Source organism: Vigna unguiculata, chromosome 9, assembly GCF_037176805.1.
Source record: "Vigna unguiculata cultivar grain cowpea cultivar isolate G323 ecotype 2 chromosome 9, ASM3717680v1, whole genome shotgun sequence".
Lineage (NCBI taxonomy): Eukaryota > Viridiplantae > Streptophyta > Magnoliopsida > Fabales > Fabaceae > Vigna > Vigna unguiculata.
Window position 1 is genome coordinate 14,251,985 of NC_140800.1, and position 23,200 is coordinate 14,275,184.

Below are 23,200 nucleotides of genomic sequence, written 5' to 3' on the forward strand. Positions count from 1 at the left end.
ACAGGCACAGACAATATTTAAGGCTATAAAATAGAATTTATAAAACTGTGTATCGTAATTTTTCCTTTTAACATCATTAGTCGTGTCATCAATAAAAAGATTCACCAAAATGACCGTAACTTTTTCTTTTTAACATTGTATCGTACATTAAAATAAGTGATAATAGACTTTCTTGTACACTTGGAGCACTTGAATAATCCTCTTTTTTATTATATTTTTTACTTGCTCACGAAAACAAATGTGACTTGTTATAGTTCTGATTTTAAATTAATTTAAAACTCACTTGAATAATCCTCTTTTTTATTATATTTTTTACTTGTTCACGAAAACAAATGTGACTTGTTATAGTTCTGATTTAAATTAATTTAAAACTCTAAGACCCATTTATTTTTTGTCTAAATCCTTAAGTGCTGCCCAAAGTTGGTTGGACTTAGGGCTGGCCCAAAAAGGAACCATACCCTAAGTTTGTTCTAGCCTAATCTTTTCCCTTCATTCGCAGAAATTGCAGCCGTCAAGTCCCCAACCTCTTCCCAGAAGCTCTGCTAGGGTTTACTCAATCTCAATCAAGTGAGCTCCGTTCATCTTCTTGATTCACGTAGGTATTCTGCGACTCATACACCCCTTTTTCCGTTCGTTGTTCATTTTTTCAGATAGGGTTTCGTTGTGAGTTATGTTAAGACTTGTTCCGTTGTTCTGTTCCAGCTAGCTCACCTCTTCCTTGTACTGTTGCGTCCCACAGTTGGAGTTGAACCCCTATTCTAGTTAGTTTCCAGGTAAGGGAAGCTAGGCTTCACGTTTTTTATTCACTTTTTGTATGCGTTGGTTCTGTTTTGGGTTTCTGGTGCTAGTATGTTGCTTATGATGATGTAAAAAATACTTTGGGTGTTGTCATGAGTGAGTCCTTGATTGAACATGCGTGGAACAGTGGTGAGAACTAATATACTCACCCAGGCGAGCTCATCTCGCCTAGGCGAGAATAGCGGGAACTCGCTCAGGTTTCTGCTCAGGCGAGGGGATATATTTTTGAGCGACGAAAAGTCTCGCCCAGGCGAGACCGCCTTGCCTAAGCGAGAGTTCGCGAAACCTTCTAGGGGCACTGTCGCAGTTTCGTCTAAGCGAGAGTCTGCAGCTTGAGCGAGAGCACTCCTCTCGCCTAAGCGAGGACTCCCAGCTTGAACGAGACCTAGCTTGGTTTTTGCTATGCTTTGTTGTATGAATGTTGATGGTTGTTTGTTTGGCTGGTTTAGTGATTTATTATGTATAAAGGGGGTGGATATGCAGGTACTATGTATGTTATGGGTGAGGACAAATGAATTGGTAATGAGCTTGGCATGGGATATAATTGATGGTTGATCATTCATACTAAATGACATGTTAATGGTATGCATAGGAACTTCATGATTGGTTGATAATGCATGAGTAAGGTTTGCTCAGGACATAATCCCATAACCCTTGTGGCGGGGCTTGTGGTGGTGCCTCATGTTATGGACATAATTCCGTGGGCCCTTCTAGGGGGAGTCCATGGTGGTGCCTCAACGATTGGACCTAATTCCTTGAACCTCGAGGTGAGAGTTCACGGTGGTGTCTCGAGATAAGGACGTAATTCCATGAGGGTAACATGGTGGTGCCTCAAGGCCAGGACGTAATTCCACGAAAGCCATGTGGTGGTGCCCCTTGTAAGGGTGTAATTCCGCAAAGGCCTCGTGGTGACGCCTCACTGTCAGGACGTAATTCCACCGTCTCGTGGTGGTGCCTCAATAAGGGTACCCGGATAGCTTATTATTGGAGCTCTAATTGGTTTGGTATATCATGTGTGTTTTTCCCAATACTTATGGTTGAATATGGAAATGTATGTTGAGTGTACGATGTGAATACTTTTCTTTTTTCACTAGCTTACCCTTTGCCTGTTTGTATGATTGTGTGTGATTTCCTTCTTTGCGATGACCATCAACCTCGTTGATGTCTTGTTGATGTGAGCAGATGTGCGAACCTCTAGTAGTGGTAACAATAATAGAGATGCCGCAGTTTGATGAAATCCTTGGACGTCTATCGGGCTCACTCTAGGGGCCCACAGCTTGGAGCGTAGTAGTAGTAGTAGTAATAGTAGTTTCTCTGTCACATTTGACGAGACTCTGTACTTCGTTTAGGCCATGTGGGACCTTTTCCTTTTGTTATGAATATGTTGGAGTACTGTGTACGCCACATTCCAAATTTTTGTACTCTCTGAATATTTTGATATGTGGCGTTTTATTTAAATTGAATTTATCCGTTTAATTGGGGCATTACTGTGAGTTTATTTGAATATATATTTAAAGAATGAAAAAATAGGTACAAAAGTTATATTTATACTTTTAGTAATTTTATTTTTGCGTTTTCTCTTTTTTGGTACTACAAATTTTGAAAAATTTCATTCCTTATCAATCATATATATATATATATATATATATATATATATATATATATATATATATATATATATTCATATTTAACATGAATCAAAATTATTTTTAAATATATCAAAAAAACAACATATACTCGTACAATAATATTTTAAAAATGGAGATTCTTAATAATATAGAGTGCTACTGCCTAACGTATCATCCTAAAGATTAAAAACGTTATGCACGCGCTTAGCATTTTCTTTTTATCTTCCTAATTGTTATTTTAAGATTTTTTTTTTTCCTTTGAGTTTATCCTCGGCTGTTTTCCTTGTGTAAGGCCCCTTTATATTTTTCTGCCCTAAAGATTAGTGGGCTGCCCTTGTAAGTGGGCCTAAGGCCGGCCCAACGTATAAAGTCCCTAGGTCTGCCCTAATTCCACACTCACTCTCACTATTGCAGAAACTCCGCAGCCGTCACCTTCTCCTTCCGCACTAGAGCTCTGCTAGGGTTCCTCCCCAAGTCTCTCGAGCTTGCTCCGAATCAGTTTCTACTCCACGTAAGTACCCCCTCTAGATCATCAGAGTTCCCTTTTTGCTTTCGCTTGTATTTTTCGCAGTTAGGGTTTGGTACTAATCTGCCCTGGTTCCGTGTACCTTCTGTTTTCAGCTCCTTAGTGTGTTCTAGAGCTGCTGTTCTCCTTGGTCACGCGTTGAACGTCCTGTACGAACCCATTTCCAGGTACGGGGAGTTAAAGTTCTTGGTTTCCAGTCGTTTTTGTATGTGTTGTGTTGGTTGCTGCTTGTATGGTTTAATCCTTCGTTTTGGTGTGTGAGAATGCTTTGTATGCTTGTTTGGTTTGATAAACATGGCTGTTGCACTGAAGAACAGTGGCGAGACCTGTTAATCTCGCCCAAGCGAGCCAGTCTCGCCTAAGCGAGAGGAATAAGGAGCTCGCCTAGGACTCTTGCACGAAAGGTCACCTAAGCGACCAGCTCGGCTTCTTGAGCGAGCGAGCATCTCGCCCAGGCGAGAGGGGTCTCGCCTAAGCGAGATCCCGTGATGTGCCCTGGGTGCTTCATCGAGCCCTCGCCTAGGCGAAGGAGGGGCTCGCCTGAGCGAGCACGTCTCGCCTAAGCGAAATCCCTCAGCCTGAGCGAGTGATTGGGCGAGGCGGTGCGCTGGTTGGGTGTTCATTTATCCTTGGAGGATTGATATTGGTTTGGGTGTAAATTGTATGATGAGAAACATGTATATAATGGAGTATTGTGCGTGCTTGGCATGAATCATGAATTGTGTATGACGGGTTTAGTATGAAAGTTGGCATGTGAAATGAATGAGTAGTGTGGAACTAAAAGAACATAGTATTGATATGAAATGAGGCCCTAAACTCATGGGTGGCGATGATCAGAGGTATGGATTCAATATATGTTGTGTATGAGGACTTCATCTTAGGGGTCGGTATGGAAATGAAAATATAATTTAATGTTCCCTTATTGCTCAGTTATGAATGTTGTTCCGTGTCAGCGTGTAAATTCCTTGGGGTCTCTAGGTGAGACCTTCGGGGTTGCGCTTCAGTGGTCGGGACGTAATTCCATGGCCCTTGTTAGTGGGTGTCCATGGTGGTGCCCCATCTGTATAACTAGGTAAGGATTCAAGGTAAGGACTGCATCCTGACACTCTAAGGGGCCAGTTAGTCTCACTTAGAGCGGACTAACTCCTGTGGTGAGGGTAGCAGGAGGCCTGAAATTCATTAAAGGCTAACCTTGTGGTGAGGGAGATTTGATTCATCGTAACACTTGTAACACAAAGCTCGGAGATGAGCAGCTCAGGGTCGAGCAGGGATATCCACCACAAGTGCAAGCATCCGCTGAATCCGACCAAGTTATACGTATTCGGATGAGTCGAGTCGAGTCGTAGTGTATTGAAGGAAGAGTCATAACATGTTTGGTTGTTATATGAATATGAGATGATGAATATATATTTAACTGTATGATGCATATGTTGTTGGCTCTAGCTTACCTGTTTCGTTGCATGGTTGTGTTGTATGTGGTTGTTCTTTCTTGCGATGATCATCGACTTGGTTGATGGGAGCAGATGAGCGAAGTTCTCGTGGTCAACAAGGGAATGGTGATTCCACCGCTTAGCCGTCTGGACTGGATCTTACACTTCTCTTCTTGATGTCTTCTTTAGGGCTGTGACCCCTGTATTCGTTGTCTTTGGATTGCAAACTTTAGTTAAACAGTTATTCTGCTTTTGTTGGCATCGTGGTGTGCCTAGTATTGTAGGGGTGATGTTGGGAACCCCAGGACTGCGTGGTTATACTATCTTATGTGTGGCGTTTCCTTTAATCGCGTTTATAAACTAAATGGGACGTTACATTTATGGTATCAGAGCGGTCATACCTTAGGTCTGTGGATTTGGGTTGTCCGCTTAGCTTTCTCTATGTGTCTCTGAGTGTTCAGTTAAAATTCTTGCCTTTATCAAGTCTAACCAAGTGATTTTCTGTGTGCCAGTGGACTATGGCACCTCCTCGTCGAGCTTCACAATCATCTCAAGGAGATGTACCTGATATCGCCAGAGCCATAGAGACGATGGTAGCAGCTATGGCGCAGCAGAGTGCTGCGATGATGCAGCAGCATGAGGCATCCATGCAGCGATAGGCGGCGTCGCTAGAGCAGCAGCAGTTGGTGATGCAGCAGATGGAAGCTGCAAGGGTGGCTGCCGAGGATGCTCATCGACAGCACATGGAGGCCCTTCGCCAGCTGGAGGAGAACAGGGCGGCTGCCCCTGTGTTTGGTCCTGAACCACGACCTGCAGTCAGGGAGTCGAGCCTGGAGGATTTTCTGAAACATCACCCGACGAAATTTGACGAGAGGACCAGTCCTGACGCCGCAGACCAATGGCTGAAGGATATAAAGCGCATCTATGACGCCAAGATGTGCCCTGCGGAGAACAGGTTGGCGTTCTCAGTTTATATGCTCACGGGGGAGGCGGAGCATTGGTGAAGCAGCACCAGATCCATCTTAGAGGAGAGGGATGACCCAGTGACATGGGAAACTTTCAGGGAGAGATTCCTATCCGAGTACTTTCCTAACAGCATCTGGTACGCCAAGGAGGTGGAGTTTCTCCAGAGGGAGGGAAGACTGTTACAGAGTATGCTGAGAGGTTCAAACACCTCAGCCGTTTCTACACCCTGCCACTCGATGAGGAGTGGCGATGCAGGAAGTTTGAGAACGGGCTCCGTGGTGACATCCGCTTGATGGTAGCTCCTTTGTCCATCAAGGACTTTGCCGCTCTGGTAGAGAAGGCCAGGGTGATGGAGAAGATGAAGCGCGAGGTAGAAGGCCAGCGCCCACAGCAGTCACAGCCGCCTCAGAGGATCGATGGACCATCTGGGCCCAAGCCCAGACATGAAGAGCGGAGGAGACCGTATGACAGACCTCCCCATCAGCCTCAGGGGTCTAGGGGTCTTCCCCCTCAGCAGGGTCGAGTGTAGTGTTACACTTGTGGGGGACCCCACCCGAGGTACGCTTGTCCCCGCATGGAGGGCTATCGTAGATGCAACAACTGTGGCAAGGAAGGCCACTTCGGGAAGGATTGTCCCACCCTTGCTAGGGCAGTAGCACGCCCTCCAATTCAGACTCCCCACCAGCACCAGCGAAGAGATAGAGGCAACCGGCCTCAGGCGGCAGGCAGGGTATATGCCATGACCGGAGCAGAGGCTGCAGGCTCAGGTAATCTTGTTATAGGTCGATGCATGATAGCGGGTGAATCTTTGTGTGTGCTATATGATTCTGGAGCGACACACTCCTTTGTGTCAATTGCTTGTGTGGAGCGTCTAGGTCTGCCGGTATGCGAGCTGCATTGTGAACTTGCAGTATCTACTCCGGCGTCGGGTTTGGTCAGGACGTCGTCCTTGTGTGCTAGGCTTCTAGTAGAGGTAGAGGGACGCAGGTACAGGGTGAACTTAATCTGTCTACCCCTACAGGAGTTGGAGGTGATCTTAGGGATGGATTGGCTCTCTGCCAATCGCATTCTGATAGATTATCGGGAGAAGAAGTTGCTTTTTCTCGACGCAGAGGAGCCTGAGTTGATGTCTTCCCAAGGTGTTATGAGGGAACTACAGGACGGTGCACGGTGCTACATGATCTTCACACATATGGAGGTAGAGAGAGGTGAGACGACGTCTGTGATACCAGTTGTCCAGGATTTTGGGGATGTGTTTCCGGAGGAGGTACCAGGGTTGCCTCTCAGTAGAGGTGGAGTTCTCTATTGATCTAGTCCCAAGAACAGGCCCGGTCTCGATAGCCCCGTGTCGCATGGCTCCGACAGAGTTGGTAGAGCTCAAGAAACAGATGGAAGATCTGATGGAGGAACAGTTCATGCGGCCCAGTACTTCGCCTTGGGGAGCACCAGTGTTGTTGGTGAAGAAGAAGGACGAGAGTTCGCGCCTGTGTGTGGACTACAGGCAGCTGAACAAGATGATGATCAAGAATAAGTATCCGCTCCCGAGAATTGACGACTTGATGGATCAGTTACATGGGTCTTCAATGTTCTCAAAGATAGATCTGCGATCAGGTTACCACCAAATTTTGGTAAAGGCTGATGATGTACAGAAGACAGCCTTCAGATCTAGGTATGGCCACTACGAGTATGTGGTTATGCCTTTTGGCGTGACCAACGCCCCAGCGGTGTTCATGGACTACATGAACAGGATCTTCCGACCTTTCCTAGATAAATTTGTCGTGGTCTTCATAGACGACATCCTTATCTACTCCCGGACACAGGAGGAACATGCAGAACACCTTAGGTTGGTGCTTGGTCTTTTGAGAGAGAAGCAGTTGTATGCCAAGTTGTCCAAGTGCGAGTTCTGGATGGATGAGGTTCAGTTTTTGGGGCATGTGATATCCGCCCAGGGGATTGCAGTGGATCCGGCAAAGGTAGAGGCAGTGATAAAGTGGGAAAATCCTAAGTCGGCCACAGAGATCAGGAGCTTCGTGGGGTTAGCGGGCTACTATAGGAGATTCATAGAGGGATTCTCCAAGATTGTGGCACCTTTGACTTTGCTTACTCGGAAGGACCAACCTTTCACTTGGACAGACAAGTGTGAGGAGAGCTTTCAAGAGCTAAAGAGGAGATTGACGAGTGCTCCTATATTGGTAATTCCAGATGTGGGGAAACCGTTTGAGGTCTTCTACGACGCGTCTCATCTTGGACTGGGTTGCGTCTTGATGCAGGAAAAGAAGGCAGTGGCATATGCTTCGAGACAGCTTAAGATACATGAGCGTAACTATCCCACTCATGACTTGGAATTGGCAGCTATAGTTTTTGCCTTGAAGATCTGGAGGCACTATCTGTATGGTGCTCAGTTTTGGGTGTTCAGCGACCACAAAAGTTTAAAGTACTTGTTTGATCAGAAGGAGCTGAACATGAGGCAGAGGAGGTGGATGAAATTCCTCAAGGATTATGACTTCGAGCTCCTATACCACCCGGGGAAGGCAAATGTAGTGGCAGATGCTCTGAGCAGGAAGACGGTACACACTGCACACCTTATGATTAAGGAGGTGGAACTACTAGAGAAATTCAGAGACATGAGGCTACAGGTGGAGTTGGGGTCCGAGTCCATTAGGTGTAGTACCCTTACTATATCTAGTGACTTCTTGGACTCGATCAGAGAGAGGCAGTTGTTGGATGCGGGTCTGAACAAGGTTAGGGAACAACTTGGATCAGAGGAAGCCAGAGACTTCGCCGTGAGTGATGATGGCATACTGAGGTTTCGAGGCAGAGTATGCATACCTGATGATGCTGAAGTGAGGAAGTTGATCCTTGAGGAAGGACACAAGAGTCGTCTTAGCTTGCATCCTGGCATGACTAAGATGTACGAGGACCTCAAGGAAACTTTTTGGTGGCAGGGGATGAAGAAAGATGTGGCTCAGTTTGTATCAGCTTGTTTAACGTGTCAAAAGGCGAAGGTGGAGCATCAAAGGCCCGGTGGCATTCTACAGTCGTTGGAGGTACCGGTGTGGAAATGGGATAGCATCTCGATGGACTTTGTGACCCATTTGCCACGAACATTTAGAGGACATGACGCCATCTGGGTGATAGTAGATCGACTGACCAAGAGTACACACTTTTTGGCGATGAACTTGAGGATGTCTATGGCCAAACTGGCTCAGTTGTACATTAAGGAGATAGTAAGACTTCATGGGGTGCCCTCGAGTATAGTTTCTGACAAAGACCCACGGTTCACGTCCCGGTTTTGGCAGACGTTACAGAGTGCTATGGGTAGCAAGCTCACCATGAGTTCAGCGTATCACCCTTAGACAGATGGCCAGTCTGAGATACCGATCCAGTCGTTACAGGATTTGTTGAGGACTTGCATATTGGATCATCTGGGTGCTTGGGACGAGGTATTGCCTTTGATAGAGTTCACCTACAACAACAGCTTTCACGCGAGCATTGGCATGGCGCCATACGAGGCTCTTTACGGCAGGAGGTGTAGGACTCCTCTTTGCTGGTATCAGGATGGGGAAGCCGTGTTGGTTGGACCCGAGGTTTTAGAACAAACCACCGAGAAGGTGAGGTTGGTGAGAGATAGGATGTTGGCTTCGCAGAGTAGGCAGAAGGCCTATGCGGATCGCAGGAGGAGGCCTTTGGAGTTTGCAGCGGGAGATCATGTGTTCTTGAGGGTGACCCGAACCACGGGAGTGGGAAGGGCTCTCCGCTCAAGGAAGCTTTCGCCCAAATTCCTTGGCCCATATCAGATCACGAGGAGGATCGGGCCGGTGGCCTACGAGATAGCTTTACCCCCACAGTTGGCGAACCTTCATCCGGTGTTTCATGTGTCACAGCTGAGGAAGTATGTATTTGACCCGGCCCACGTGTTGGAGGCTGAGGATATACAGATCAGGGAAGATCTCACAGTGGAAGTACCACCCATCGCTTTTGAGGATAGCAAGGTTGAGGAACGTCGTGGAAAGACCGTCAGTCTTGTTAAAGTTATCTGGGATCGGAGGACGGGTGACTCGACGTGGGAGTTAGAGGAGAACATGAGAAAATCACATCCACATCTGTTTACCTGGTGAGTCTTTATTTTCGAGGTCGAAAATTTTCTTGTTGGGGAGAATGTAAGGCCCCTTTATATTTTTCTGCCCTAAAGATTAGTGGGCTGCCCTTGTAAGTGGGCCTAAGGCCGGCCCAACGTATAAAGTCCCTAGGTCTGCCCTAATTCCACACTCACTCTCACTATTGCAGAAACTTCGCAGCCGTCACCTTCTCCTTCCGCATTAGAGCTCTGCTAGGGTTCCTCCCCAAGTCTCTCGAGCTTGCTCCGAATCAGTTTCTACTCCACGTGAGTACCCCCTCTAGATCATCAGAGTTCCCTTTTTGCTTTCCCCTTGTATTTTTCGCAGTTAGGGTTTGGTACTAATCTGCCCTGGTTCCATGTACCTTCTGTTTTCAGCTCCTTAGTGCATTCTAGAGCTGCTGTGCTCCTTGGTCACGCGTCGAACGTCCTGTACGAACCCATTTCCAGGTACAGGGAGTTAGAGTTCTTGGTTTCCAGTCGTTTTTGTATGTGTTGCGTTGGTTGCTGCTTGTATGGTTTAATCCTTCATTTTGGTGTGTGAGAATGCTTTGTATGCTTGTTTGGTTTGATAAACATGGCTGTTGCAGTGAAGAACAGTGGCGATACCTGTTAATCTCGCCCAAGCGAGCCAGTCTCGCCTAAGCGAGAGGAATAAGGAGCTCGCCTAGGACTCTTGCGCGAAAGGTCGCCCAGGCGACCAGCTCGGCTTCTTGAGCGAGCGAGCATCTCGCCCAAGCGAGAGGGGTCTCGCCTAAGCGAGATCCCGTGATGTGCCCTGGGTGCTTCATCGAGCCCTCGCCTAGGCGAAGGAGGGGCTCGCCTAAGCGAGCACGTCTTGCCTGAGCGAAATCCCTCAGCCTGAGCGAGTGATTGGGCGAGGCGGTGCGCTGTTTGGGTGTTCATTTATCCTTGGAGGATTGATATTTTTGGGTGTAAATTGTATGATAAGAAACATGTATATAATGGAGTATTGTGCGTGCTTGGCATGAATCATGAATTGTGTATGACGGGTTTAGTATGAAAGTTGGCATGTGAAATGAATGAGTGGTGTGGAACTAAAAGAACATAGTATTGATATGAAATGAGGCCCTAGACTCATGGGTGGCGATGATCAGAGGTATGGATTCAATATATATTGTGTATGAGGACTTTATCTCAGGGGTCGGTATGGAAATGAAAATATAATTTAATGTTCCCTTATTGCTGAGTTATGAATGTTGTTCCGTGTCAGCGTGTAAATTCCTTGGGGTCTCTAGGTGAGACCTTCAAGGTTGCGCTTCAGTGGTCGGGACGTAATTCCATGGCCCCTGTTAGTGGGTGTCCATGGTGGTGCCCCATCTATATAACTAGGTAAGGATTCAAGGTAAGGACTGCATCCTGACACTCTAAGGGGCCAGTTAGTCTCACTTAGAGCGGACTGACTCCTGTGGTGAGGGTAGCAGGAGGCCTGAAATTCATTAAGGGCTAACCTTGTGGTGAGGGAGATTTGATTCATCGTAACACTTGTAACACATAGCTCGGAGATGAGCAGCTCAGGGTCGAGCAGGGATATCCACCACAAGTGCAAGCATCCGCTGAATCCGACCAAGTTATACGTATCTGGATGAGTCGAGTCGAGTCGTAGTGTATTGAAGGAAGAGTCATAACATGTTTGGTTGTTATATGAATATGAGATGATGAATATATATTTAACTGTATGATGCATATGTTGTTGGCTTTAGCTTACCTGTTTCGTTGCATGGTTGTGTTGTATGTGGCTGTTCTTTCTTGCGATGATCATCGACTTGGTTGATGGGAGCAGATGGGCGAAGTTCTCGTGGTCAACAAGGGAATGGTGATTCCACTGCTTAGCCGTCTGGACTGGATCTTACACTTCTCTTCTTGATGTCTTCTTTAGGGCTATGGCCCCTGTATTCGTTGTCTTTGGATTGTAAACTTTAGTTAAACAGTTATTCTGCTTTTGTTGGCATCGTGGTGTGCCTAGTATTGTAGGGCTGATGTTGGGAACCCCAGGACTGCATGGTTATACTATCTTATGTGTGGCGTTTCCTTTAATCGCGTTTATAAATTAAATGGGACGTTACACCTTGGATCAAGTGTGATACATGAATAGTTAGATAAGCATTTTATATCAACTAGTCGAAATACATACATGCATGTGTGTCTCTACTTTTATTTTATTATAGAAAATATTGTATTAAAGTATACAATAAATTTTAATTATTAAAATAAAATATTTATAAATTATTAAATGATTTTTCATAAAAATATTATTATAAAAGTGAATAACTTTTTCTTTTTATTTTATAAATGATTTTTTATTATGAAATAATTATCTGGATTAAAGTAAATAGATATTAAGAAGATAAAATTGAAAAATAATTTTTTTATTCGAATTTAAAATTTGTTTTAAAGGGTAAAATTAAAAACAAATGTATAAGTAAATCTTCTTTTATTTATAGGTTCAATTATGTCTTTGGTCCTTATTTTCGGGTCAAAATTTCAATTTGGTCCATCTTTTTTTAGTTGCCTCAATTAGGTTCTCAATTTAGTTAAAATATCTCAAAGTTGTCCTTTCTGTTAAGTTTTTATAAATGGTGTTAATTGAACAGTGATCTGACAAGATTGAATTGTGTCGAAAGAGTGACAAAGATCAGAAATCAGTGATGTGACAACAAAAAAAAAGTTAATTTAAGAATTAAAAATAAATTGAAATTAGAATCTGTAACTAGTTGGAGCATTAGTGTTTACAGGAGGTGGTTGAGGTTGGGGATTTGTTGTGGCAGGAACATTTCCTGATGAAGGTGGAGAAGTTAGGGGATTGGTTGTTCGAGGTGGTATCCCTCTGGATTTGTGGGAGGAAAAGACACAAGTGTGGTAGAAGGAATTGTCACATGCACTCCAGCAAGGTTGGAAGGGGAAATTGTGACAGGATTTGTGGCAGGAACTGTGATGATATGGGTGGTGTATATGGGGTGTTATTATGGGAGTGGATGATGCTGAATTTGTAATATGAGCTTTTGCTTCTAGATATTTGGATACCCTTTCACTGAATTGAGATAGCATGAACAAAGTGACTCTCCATGCTTAATTCTCCATCAATGTTGTCTTCTACCATCGTAGTTGATGTTGTCTTCACGTGATGTTTCTGTGCCCCCACCTTTTCCCACTCTTTCTTCTTCGTCCTTTCAATTCTCTCTTTCATCTTTTTTAACTTTTTTTCCTCCTTGCTTCGCAATAAATAAATAAATACATAATAATAATCCAAAGAACCAGTTTCTGCCATGCCAAATAACTAACTACAGTAACTAACAATCAATCAATGTTTTCGTTTTGCAAAAATCTTTACCAATAATCTTTCTAATTATTCTATTCTCATTTTATTTTATTTTTACTTAAGAAATTAAAAATACTGTCTTTTTTATTTATTTTATATGTGCATTGAAACTAAATATAATATAAATTTTAATATATAAATACGTGCAAATATATAATCACTAGTGCAGTTTTGGCCTTTTAACTCGCGTTATAGGCCTCGGTTGTTGTTTAACCGAAGCATAAAATGGTGCGGTGGCAATTTTGTAATTTTTTTCAACTTTTATGCCTCGGTTAATTAGAAAACCGGTGCCAAAAGGTCTAATATGCCTCGGTTTTGAAGACTCGAAGCCTAAAAGTTGGCTAATATTTCAAAAATGCCATTATAGCAGTGACATTTGGCCTCGGTTAAAATTGAACCGAGGCCAAAAAGTATTTTCTGCCTCGGGTGGAATTGAACCGAGGCCAAAAGGTTCATTAGGGTTCAAAAATCGCGAATCACTTTTTTTCCTCTTCTTCCTCACGTGCGCGTTCTCTCTCTCAGCCACCCACCTCCACTGTTGTTGTTGCACTCCGACCACTCACAACTACTAGACGTTTGGCTCATTCGTGTTCTGGCTTGGCGAAGTGCGATTTGGGGCTCGCGAAGTGGGCATCAGTTCGTTGTGTTACAGGTGCGTGGTAGATTGGTGTTGTGCATGGATGGAGATCTGTCGTTGATGGTGGCGAGACGTGTAGATGGCGGCAACGTGAAGAAACTTGTCATTGCGAAGGAGGTGGTTTCGCAATTTGGAGGAGGAGACGCGATTTAGGGATTGTTATTTGCTGCAGATGGTTGATTTTTGTTTGCATTTATGCAAGTGTGATGTTCACATTTTTGTGTATGAAGAACATGGAGGTTCCATGATGGTTGCACGATTCAAAAATTGCTCTTACGATGAAGGAGAAGACTGCAGTGGCTACGGATCTTTCGTTTTGAGTTTCAGATCTGGCGGTGGTTGACGGAGTTGTGGTGTAACCATGGTGACTACCTAAGGTTTCTGGTGGAGAAGATGGGCAGAGAAGCACATATGGCCTCGGTTCTCAGTAGAACCGAGGCAGAATATGGAGCTTCTGCTTCGGTTGAGACCCGAGGCAAAAAGCTAACCTTTTTGGCCTCGTCCTAATATGCCTCGGTTCTAGAACCGGGACAAAATGACAAAAATAACCGCTGCCAAAAGCCCTTCCTGCACTAGTGAATATCAAAATTTATAATCATAAATAAGTACGAATCTTATTTTAAAAATTAATTTTACAAAAAGAATCTTGCGAATACTATTTTCATGCGATGTATTCAACTTTTCTAAGTATGAAAGACGAAATGCTACTGAGATTTTTAACTCCCTCCCTATATGAAGCTCTCTCAAAACTGAACTAATTGATTTCTAAGAACGTGAGAACAAAAAGATCTCATTTTGTGCTAAGCACTCACTGCCATAACTACCAATGATACTTTTGATGTTTGAATATGGGAGAAAGTTAAGTAGACGGGCTTTTAGTTTGGAGGGTTGTGAAGTAACTAAAATTTGAACTTGACTTCTGTTCAAGTACAAATCAGTTGGCACAATGGAATTACTGAGAGTGCTGAAAACCCTGTGATCTGTAACAAAAATTCGAACTTTTGCAAAAATTTTCCTATTGTTTTAATTGGAAAGGGGAAGAATGATCTGGTTAGGATTTTAGTGTGATTCATGCAGCATCGCTGCTTTAAAGACATGTAAGTATGTCAATGGCATAGAACATGAATAAAAGTCCAGAGAGACGGGATGTCGAAGATAAAGGTGAAGAAGATTGTTCTCAAATTCAATAGGGTGGGAATTGTTATAGTCTGGTTACAAATCCTAATTTCAATTTATTTTTAATTCTTAAATCAACTTTTTTTTGGTTGCCACATCATTGATTTCTGGTCTTTGTTATTGTTTTAGCACGGGCCAACCATGTCACATCATTATTCAATTAACGTCGTTTACAAAAATTTTACAGAAAGGACACCTTTGAGACATTTTAACTAAATTGAGAACCTAATTGAAACGGCTAAAAAAAGGATCAAAAGCATAATTAAATCTTATTTATATTATAGATGCATTTTTAGTTTCTTAAAAAAAATCACACGCTGATTAGTTAAAAATACTCGCTATTTAATTTTGATTTATATATAGTTTATAACTTTACATATTAATTTTCCATTTATTGAAATTAAATTTCTTACAATATATCTAGAGTGACAATTTTCAAACATGAGGTATCAATTTAAATTTTATTACAAACAACATGGTTAGGGTTCATTTTAAAAAAGTTAAAAAAAAGTTTAAATTGATAAATTGAATTAGTGATGAATATTTTAGTATTTTAAAAGTTATAAGGTTACGTACAATTCTAAAACAAATTTATTTTAATTTCTTTAAAATATTTTATCTTTCTAAACTTTAAAACTTCATATTTCTCTCTACGCTTTACAAGAAGGTATCAGGGACTTAATGTTAGAGTAAAACGTAATTATATACTTCATAAAATGTACCTTTTATATTAGAGGTCATGGGTCTTACGTAGTTAGGCTTTAGTTTAATTTACCTAATTACCTAATAATTAGCATGAGTTAATTAACCTCAAATTTTTCTTCTTTAGATAGCGATTATGCTAACTTGGCGCATTGGTATGGGCCGAGCACATGTCGTCCTACAGGGCCGACATGTACTCAGGTGGGTCGGGTACATTAAGGGATATTCTGGCCGTGTAGTCCCACCAGCCCCCCAAGTTATGCACTCTAAAGGGTATCATATCTATGTACGACACAACAATCCCTCATTCTTAACATGTTTTTATGTTGAAGATTGTGAGGTAGTAGCCAAGTGCATCTGGGTGTTGATTTCTCGTTTTGTGTTACGTCGGCTTATGATGCTTTTCACAAAGAAAATTTATATTCCTTTGGCCATATGGCTTTATAGGTGTAGTAGCCCCTCAACCGAGAGGAGCGTAAATGACGAAAAGGTTTAATGTTTAGGAAGGTGCAAAGTCTTTGATTCATGGGATGTGAGTAGGTAGTTGTCAGAGCATTGCTGGAATCGAGGTAAGTTTTTGGAAGTTGAAGAGTCTTGATACTTGGGCTTTTTCGCTGAAGGCTTGTGACTGTTGGTATGGGCTAGTGTGTGGAACTATATTGTTGTAGTTCATCCTATAAATGGTACTTCATTGTACTTTATTTTCATCAAGTATATGAATTTCTCTATTGCCACTTCATTTTCTCTCCATAATTACTACGAGAAACACATAAATTTTGAATGCTAATAGGTATGTCTTTCAGCGGATCCAATGTGAGTGTTGGTGAAAGGCTGAGTAGTGGTCGATCATTAAAAGCATCTAGTGATTCTCTGTCCAGGGTGTTGTAGGTTACCATGGAGGTTAGCAGGGAATGTCGAGAGGATCCTCCTGAGGAACATGCTGAAACTTCCCTACCTAGGAGGATCGAGTACGATTGGGTTCATCAAGAGGTTTAGCTTGAAACCTCTAAGTTTAGGTGGTCACGTTTGTTGACCTCTTGCCTTAACAACATATACATTTTTTACCGGGGTGTGAGTCCCGATATAGTGTCTCTTAGGAAGATAGATGGCATGGATAGTGTATGCCACAACCGCAAGGGGGATGAAGACAAGTTCTTCTATGTATACATGGACTTTTTTGTTTAGTTACATATCTTCCTCCCTTTCGATGAGTTTACTCTAGGTTTTCTTCGCCTTCTAAACGTTGTTTCCTCTCATATTAAGCATCACTACAAACTTTGAAAGACAATTATTGACACTTAACTTTTATATTAAAAGACTATTATTTATCTTTTCTTATAATTATATACAGGGTTAACACCACGTTTGCATATCAAAAGAATTGGTGAGAAAAATTGTAAATAAATTTTGAAATTTTCCACTTAAACCAAAAAAATATTGACACTTACGTTGTAATATAGATTGTCTTGCTTTATTGATTATTTGAGTCACATATACAAATAGATTCATCTTCTTAGATAGTCTTTGAATACGTCTCCATTTTAACCAATAATACATGCATTGACTAGGTGAGTATGAAAGGAAATGAGTAATCCTTGCTTTTTTTAATCGAGTGTAGGAACAAGAATGAATATGTACATATTTGATTCGTCCTTATCCTTATATTTGTCTCATTACCCATTTATATCCATCTTTGTCTCCCAATTCTGCTTTGTTGTCTTCTCTAGTCACATAGACTAAGATATCAAGTGGTAAGAAGTTGAGGGAGAAATTCTTACATACGAACATTGTTGGAAATATATAATATAATCTAAAAAATATATAATTAAAATAAAAATTCTATTGTTACTCATGTTTTCATGGACTTTTAATTTTATTGGCAAATGATATTTATGGTAAATGATTTTTTAAATTGGTTACAAATTATTTTTGTTTAAATAAGATTGATGAGAAATGATTAGTGAATTTTGGAATTAGTCCCTCATTAAAACTTTATACCAATTTAGTCATTCATCTTTCAAAATACGTGAATTTAGTCCTTTTAACCAAATTTTGTTAAGTTTATTTGATATTTCAAGCGCATTTCATGATAGTATATAAGTTAACATTGAAGCAAAAATGTGTCAAACAATGTAAATATTTAAATACTATCATGAAATGCGCTTAAAACGTCAGTAAAACTTAACAAATTTTGGTTAAAAGGACTAAATTCACGTATTTTGAAAGATGAAGGACTCAATTGGTCAAAAGTTTTGATGAGAGACTAATTCCAAATTTCGCTGAAACTTGAGGGACTAAAAACATATTTAACCCTTATTTGATTTATTATTATTTTTAATAATATGCATGATCATGTTGAGTGATAATGTAATCATATAATTATATGAATTATCACAAAACATGAATTGGTTGTACATTGATTTGACATTGGCATGGTTATGGGTTCAAACCTTGGTTGAACCAAAATATACTTTCTTTTTGCTAAACTTATTTTTGGCAAAGATGAGAAGGGCTGGCAATCTAAGGGGCTGGAAAAACAGCCACTAAGTGATCTTGAATGGCAATTAAGCTAGCTTAATGCCATTTTCGTTTTTCTATCATCATTGCCAATTAAGACAAGTTTTATTGACCAATTAAGGAGAAATTGAGAGTGTTTATGGCTGCTTTTGTTCTAGAAAGATTGAGAGAGAATTTGAGGAGAGAATTTGGTGTGGTGAGTGAAGCATAGAGGTGGAATTCAAGGAAACTAAGGCAAGCCATTGGTGATCAAGGGAGCTCTCCAAATTTCAAAGTTTAGCTAAGGAATCCAGGTTAGGGGAGCTTTACATGATTAATTTTATGTTTTCGTAAAACTGGATTTCCTGGTTCGTTAACCGTCCGCTTAGGTGAAATTTTGACAGATGCTCCATAACATGTGGTTCTTTACTTTGAACGGTGGACATCTGATTTGGAGGTCAGTAGCTAGAGATATACGTTACTCAATATGGATGATTTTGGAGTCTTTAAAATGCATGAATAACCTCTTGATAATTCCTAGTAACTTCTAATGAAGCATGATTGAGTTATGTGGTAAGTCTCTATCAATTTGAATGTTCCTTTGAGTTAGTCAAATGTGGAGAATTGGTTATTGGTGAAGGCATGTGTGTCAATATTAATTGCATTGATGCATATGATATTTGGTGATACTTGTGTACGCGTATGATTAAGCCATCTAAGTGGAGATTATGCATGTGAGTCATGTTGATTTCTGGAAGCCTATATTTGTGATTGCGGATATGCTTATTTATAAGAGTATGATAGATTTTTACATTGTTATGGGTGCTTAAAAACCAGTACTGCGTAAGTACTAGTGTAGCGCCTGGCCGTGGTATTTGACCGTCAAGCGATAGCTACAAAACCAGTAGAGTATTGAAGGTGTGGTGCTTGGCGGTAAGGGTTGTCCTGCCAGGCGATACTTACAAAAACAGTAGCATCAGAGGCGCTTGGCGCTTGAAGGCACGTGTTCCCCGCCAAGCGGTCTGGAAGTGGCAGCGCTTGGCGGTATGTGTCCCCCGCCAGGCAACTTTGCTACTGCAACCTTCGGTTGTTGATTCTGTAGGCGTGATCTACAAGGCTTTTGGTGATACTTCAAAGGTGGGATTGCTGGTAGGATTTGAGTTGTGGCTCGGAACGTATCCCTTGAGTTATGACTCGGGATAGGGGTTAAAGCACGTGCTATTCCTTGAGTTGTGGATCGGAATAACATCTCTTGAGTTGTGGCTCGGGTTGGCGAGTGTTGCCAATGTGAGTGTGCTGGTTGTGGCCAGTACGGATGGGTCCAGATAGATTGCCCTCCTCAGTAGTTGACTGACGAGTTTGGTAGTCTTAGGACGTTGCGAACTATATTCCTATTTGGGAACTTCACCTGGCATTACGGTGTATGATCCGTAACATGGTTTCATGCACGTGCTTTATCGGTTGTGACCGATAGGTATGGCAACAAGTCATCTTGAAGTAATCACTAGAAGTTGTAGAACACGAATAACATGGTTGTGGCCATGTGATATGGAATCGAATGAGGAAATCCCTTTGGGTGATTGTATGATATATTTGGAATTAAGTGTGTTTATATATGCGTATAAATATTTATATGTTTATTCTTTTAAGCTCACCCTATCTGCTTGTGTTTGGCGATGATCGTGTACGCGGTACACGTGAGCAGATGATGTTGTTGCAGGTGGTTCTGGTGAGACTTAGCCATGGAGTGGGGAAAAGCTTGGGAGTTTTATATATTTTCATGTTTTATGATTGTCGAATAAGTTGTAAACTCTTATGAGATATTTTTGGGTTATTCCATTTTTATAATTATGGGTTTTGGTTTTATTATTGAGATTAATAAAAGTTTTAAATTTCCCGTGTTTTGGGAAATGAGATTTAATAAATGATGCTGACGTATTATTTCTATTTTGTTTTATTTAAAACCGTAATATTCAGACAGGATGTTACAATATGTATCTAGAAGTAAGTTTTTTTTTTTGTGAAACTCATGGAATTATTCATTAAGTAATATTTTCCATTGATTTAAGGCAAAGTTGTGAAAATAAAAGATCCAAAATGTATAATTATATAAATATATTTTTGAGAAATCGGCATGTGATTGTTGTGTTATATGATGTAGATCTAGTTTTAATATTTTGGGTCTACTGTTTATTTTATGTCTTGGTAGTCAAGGACAATTTTTCAATTTTGGTGATTTAACTAATGTGTATAGGCAAAAATGATTGTGGTTTATAATGTTTTGGCATTGAAAGACATTTGAGTTGTTTATTTTTTGTTAATGACATGAAAATTATATATATTTTTATATATAATAAGTTAGCCATATGGTGAAATTTTATATTTTGTTTGTCATATTCTGAAAAGAATTATTTGTTAATGTTGTGATAAGATTCCTTGAGTTATGAAAAAAAAAAGGAGAACCACATTTAAAATATTTCAAGTGTGGGATGTCTTGTAAAGGTTAATATACCACTTAATGAGAATAGAAACAAAAAATCCTTGGTTATTTAGATTGATAAATTTCTAAAGATGTTTCCTTCAAATGATAAATTGACTAAATTTGTATGTGATACCTCTAGTACTGTTTTTCCATCTAGTGATATATATATATATATATATATATATATATATATATATATATTATTTGTGTTTTTTCTAGTTATGACATTCAATATGTGAAATTTATTGAGATTATTGAATGATATATTAATGCAAATTGAATTTTTATTTTGGTGACACAACGTGGAGGTGCAATGTCATGAAAATCTACTAAACAAAATGTTGTTTCACTATATACCATGAAAGTAAAGATTGTTGTTATAATACTAGTGTTGCTCACCCAAATATTTATTATCTATAGATATATCATTATTAAATAAACATATACCTCCTATTATATTACATTGTGAAACTCAAGTTGCTTTACATTAAACTTATAGCAAAAATTTTATTGAACAACCTCATACATATTTTGTAATTCTAGCCAGGAAATCCAAACAAACATAAAATACAATATGTCTATATAAGTAAAGACAATCCAAACAAACATCAATAATAATATATATACAAGTAATGTATTCAAACTAGAATTTATAAAAAAGAACACATGATAAGTACGTAAAAACAAGTCCTAATAATCTACATAATGTTCAAAATAATTTTCTTCTTCTTGAGGATGTTGTTGTTGTTATGGTTAGGCCTGTGGTTGACTGGAAGGGCTGGACTGAGGTGGGTTGTTGCTAGGATGGTGTTGGGCTGGACTGATGTTGTTGAAGACGAGTATAGTCATCTGGTGGCAGGAATTCCATGACTAGATTTTGGAAGCTTTGAAACTGGTGACTCAAATTTTCATAAGCTTGATCACATGCTTCTAATTGTTGCATAAGTAAGTTCATGGCCTCCTCAGCACTGGTGGAAGAAGATGGTTGGTTTTTAAGTGGGCCAAATTTTTTTATTCTATGGTTTTGTGTTGTCACCCCCAATTTGTCCTGGTATAACTGAACAATATTTTTTTGTGCAAGAAGAACTACAACATATTAGGAAAAAATATGTTTGTGATTGGATACTAGATGAAGACAATATCCTTAGGGAAAGTGTGCTTCAAAACTTAGATTTATTTGTTAGAAGTTAATAATGTACATTGTTCTTTATTGGACTATACTAATATAAAAGGTAGACAATGTATAGGATGTACATGATGTAAACTTATGTTGTAATTAATTATATTTTATGTATAATGGACAAGTGATTTCAATATATGGGTTGGCCTTATATTTCTACAATTGGAACAAAGTTTACAAAAATTGTACATATTAACCTATGTGGTCCACGTATGTGTTAGATCTGGTTCCTAATTTTATTTCATAAACAGTTAGCCTATTCAAGTACTTTAGTGGTCATATTTGTCAATTATAAGGAAATTGATGGTGGACAAGAATTACAACTAATTTTTTATTCAAAAAAACTAGAGGGTCATAAGCTTTCAAAAATTTGTACAAAAAGTTCTTCCCTGCTCCTAAATTATTTATACATGTGCAATACTTATGTACCAGATTTTAGATCTATTGTGGCTTTTATTTTGGAAAACACTCAGCCTATTGAAGCAGTTAGTGATTAAGGCTTGATCCCCACCAAGGATGATGACCCATGGCACATGCTTAGAAGAAAGGGAGTTCCTTGAGCCCTTCCTTTGCTTTTATTTTCCTTAGTTTGAATTCCATGAAGTTGGCTTAGTTGACTATTTTAAGTTGACTTGTTGACCTTGACCTTAGGTTGACTTGTTGACTCAAAGACCAGCTTAACCTAAGCCAACATGATAATATATTTTTACTTGTTTTGTAGGTTATTTAGGAGGTGATGTAGGAGAGGACAAGTGGCACATTTAGATGGCTTTTGAAGAGCACATATGGAGGAGAAAGAAGGAGCATAGGTTTCTAGAAACATCTAGAAAGAATGACCACATGCCTTGGCCACCAGGGAGTCTAGAAACATCTAGAAGGTGCATTACCTTACCTTGGCCAAGAAGGCTTCTAGAATGTGTCCATGTGCTCCTTTGTTGACCTACTTTCTAAACTCTAAGTTTCGTTATTTGCATTGTAATCCTTTTTATAACTTTTTTCTTTTGCTTAGAGATCCCTAAACACTTCTATATAAGGGGTCCTCTAACATTTGTAAAAGAGGTTGATCATTTTGGAGAAATTTAATACCTTTGTGTATCAACCATTATGAGAGTCTTCCACCCTAGGGAGTGAATGCTTTTAAGCCTTATCTTGAACCTTGATTCAAGTGGCGACACCATCACTTATATTTAGAATAGTCAATGGCTTTTCCTCTCTTCTAAAGTGGTGTGCTTCTCACATTACACCATTTCTCTCATTTCCCTTTTATGCTTTCTTCCTCTCTCTGTGTGTCTTGGGTTTTTACCATTTCATGCATTTCCATTCTTATTTTGCCTTGAATCAATCCATCACATTCTTCTCTTGAGCTTTGTGAAAGGAACCTTCACATCTAGATATCATGCTATCTTAATGTCCAGTGGAGATTTCACTTAGCTTTCTTAATCAACTCACACTATATTCATTAATCTTAAAAAGGAAAAAGATAATCCAACATCAGTTAGGGTTCATAAGCACTAACTTGTAACAACATTAGTGGTCGATAAGAAGTACAAGTCACTTCCTTTTTAAAGTAAAGTTTAACGTAACAACGTTTCAAATAATTGTACAAAAACGCTTTCCCACCCCACTTTTTTACACATGCGTAACATTTATTAATTATGTTTCTTTTGGTCTGTTTTTTTTTTGGAGAACATTCAGTCTATTGAAGCATTTAGGGTTTAAAAG

The 23,200-nt window shown here is 40.2% G+C and overlaps 1 protein-coding gene across 1 annotated transcript; it reads left to right on the forward strand.

Annotated features, from left to right (window-relative positions):
* Positions 1 to 5,922: 5,922 nt before the first annotated feature.
* Positions 5,923 to 6,657, forward strand: LOC146883588 (uncharacterized). The gene is made up of 2 exons (XM_085666635.1): positions 5,923 to 6,277; positions 6,425 to 6,657. Exons 1-2 carry the CDS (start codon positions 5,923 to 5,925, stop codon positions 6,655 to 6,657), a joined length of 588 nt encoding a protein of 195 aa, XP_085522761.1.
* Positions 6,658 to 23,200: the final 16,543 nt, after the last annotated feature.

Bases quoted from the DNA above. Each gene is read 5' to 3' on its own strand.
- LOC146883588 (XM_085666635.1), top strand. From the start codon at position 5,923: ATGGAGGGCTATCGTAGATGCAACAACTGTGGCAAGGAAGGCCACTTC. The intron at 6,278-6,424 runs GTTTGGTCAGGA...GCATTCTGATAG, and splicing joins AGTATCTACTCCGGCGTCGG to ATTATCGGGAGAAGAAGTTG.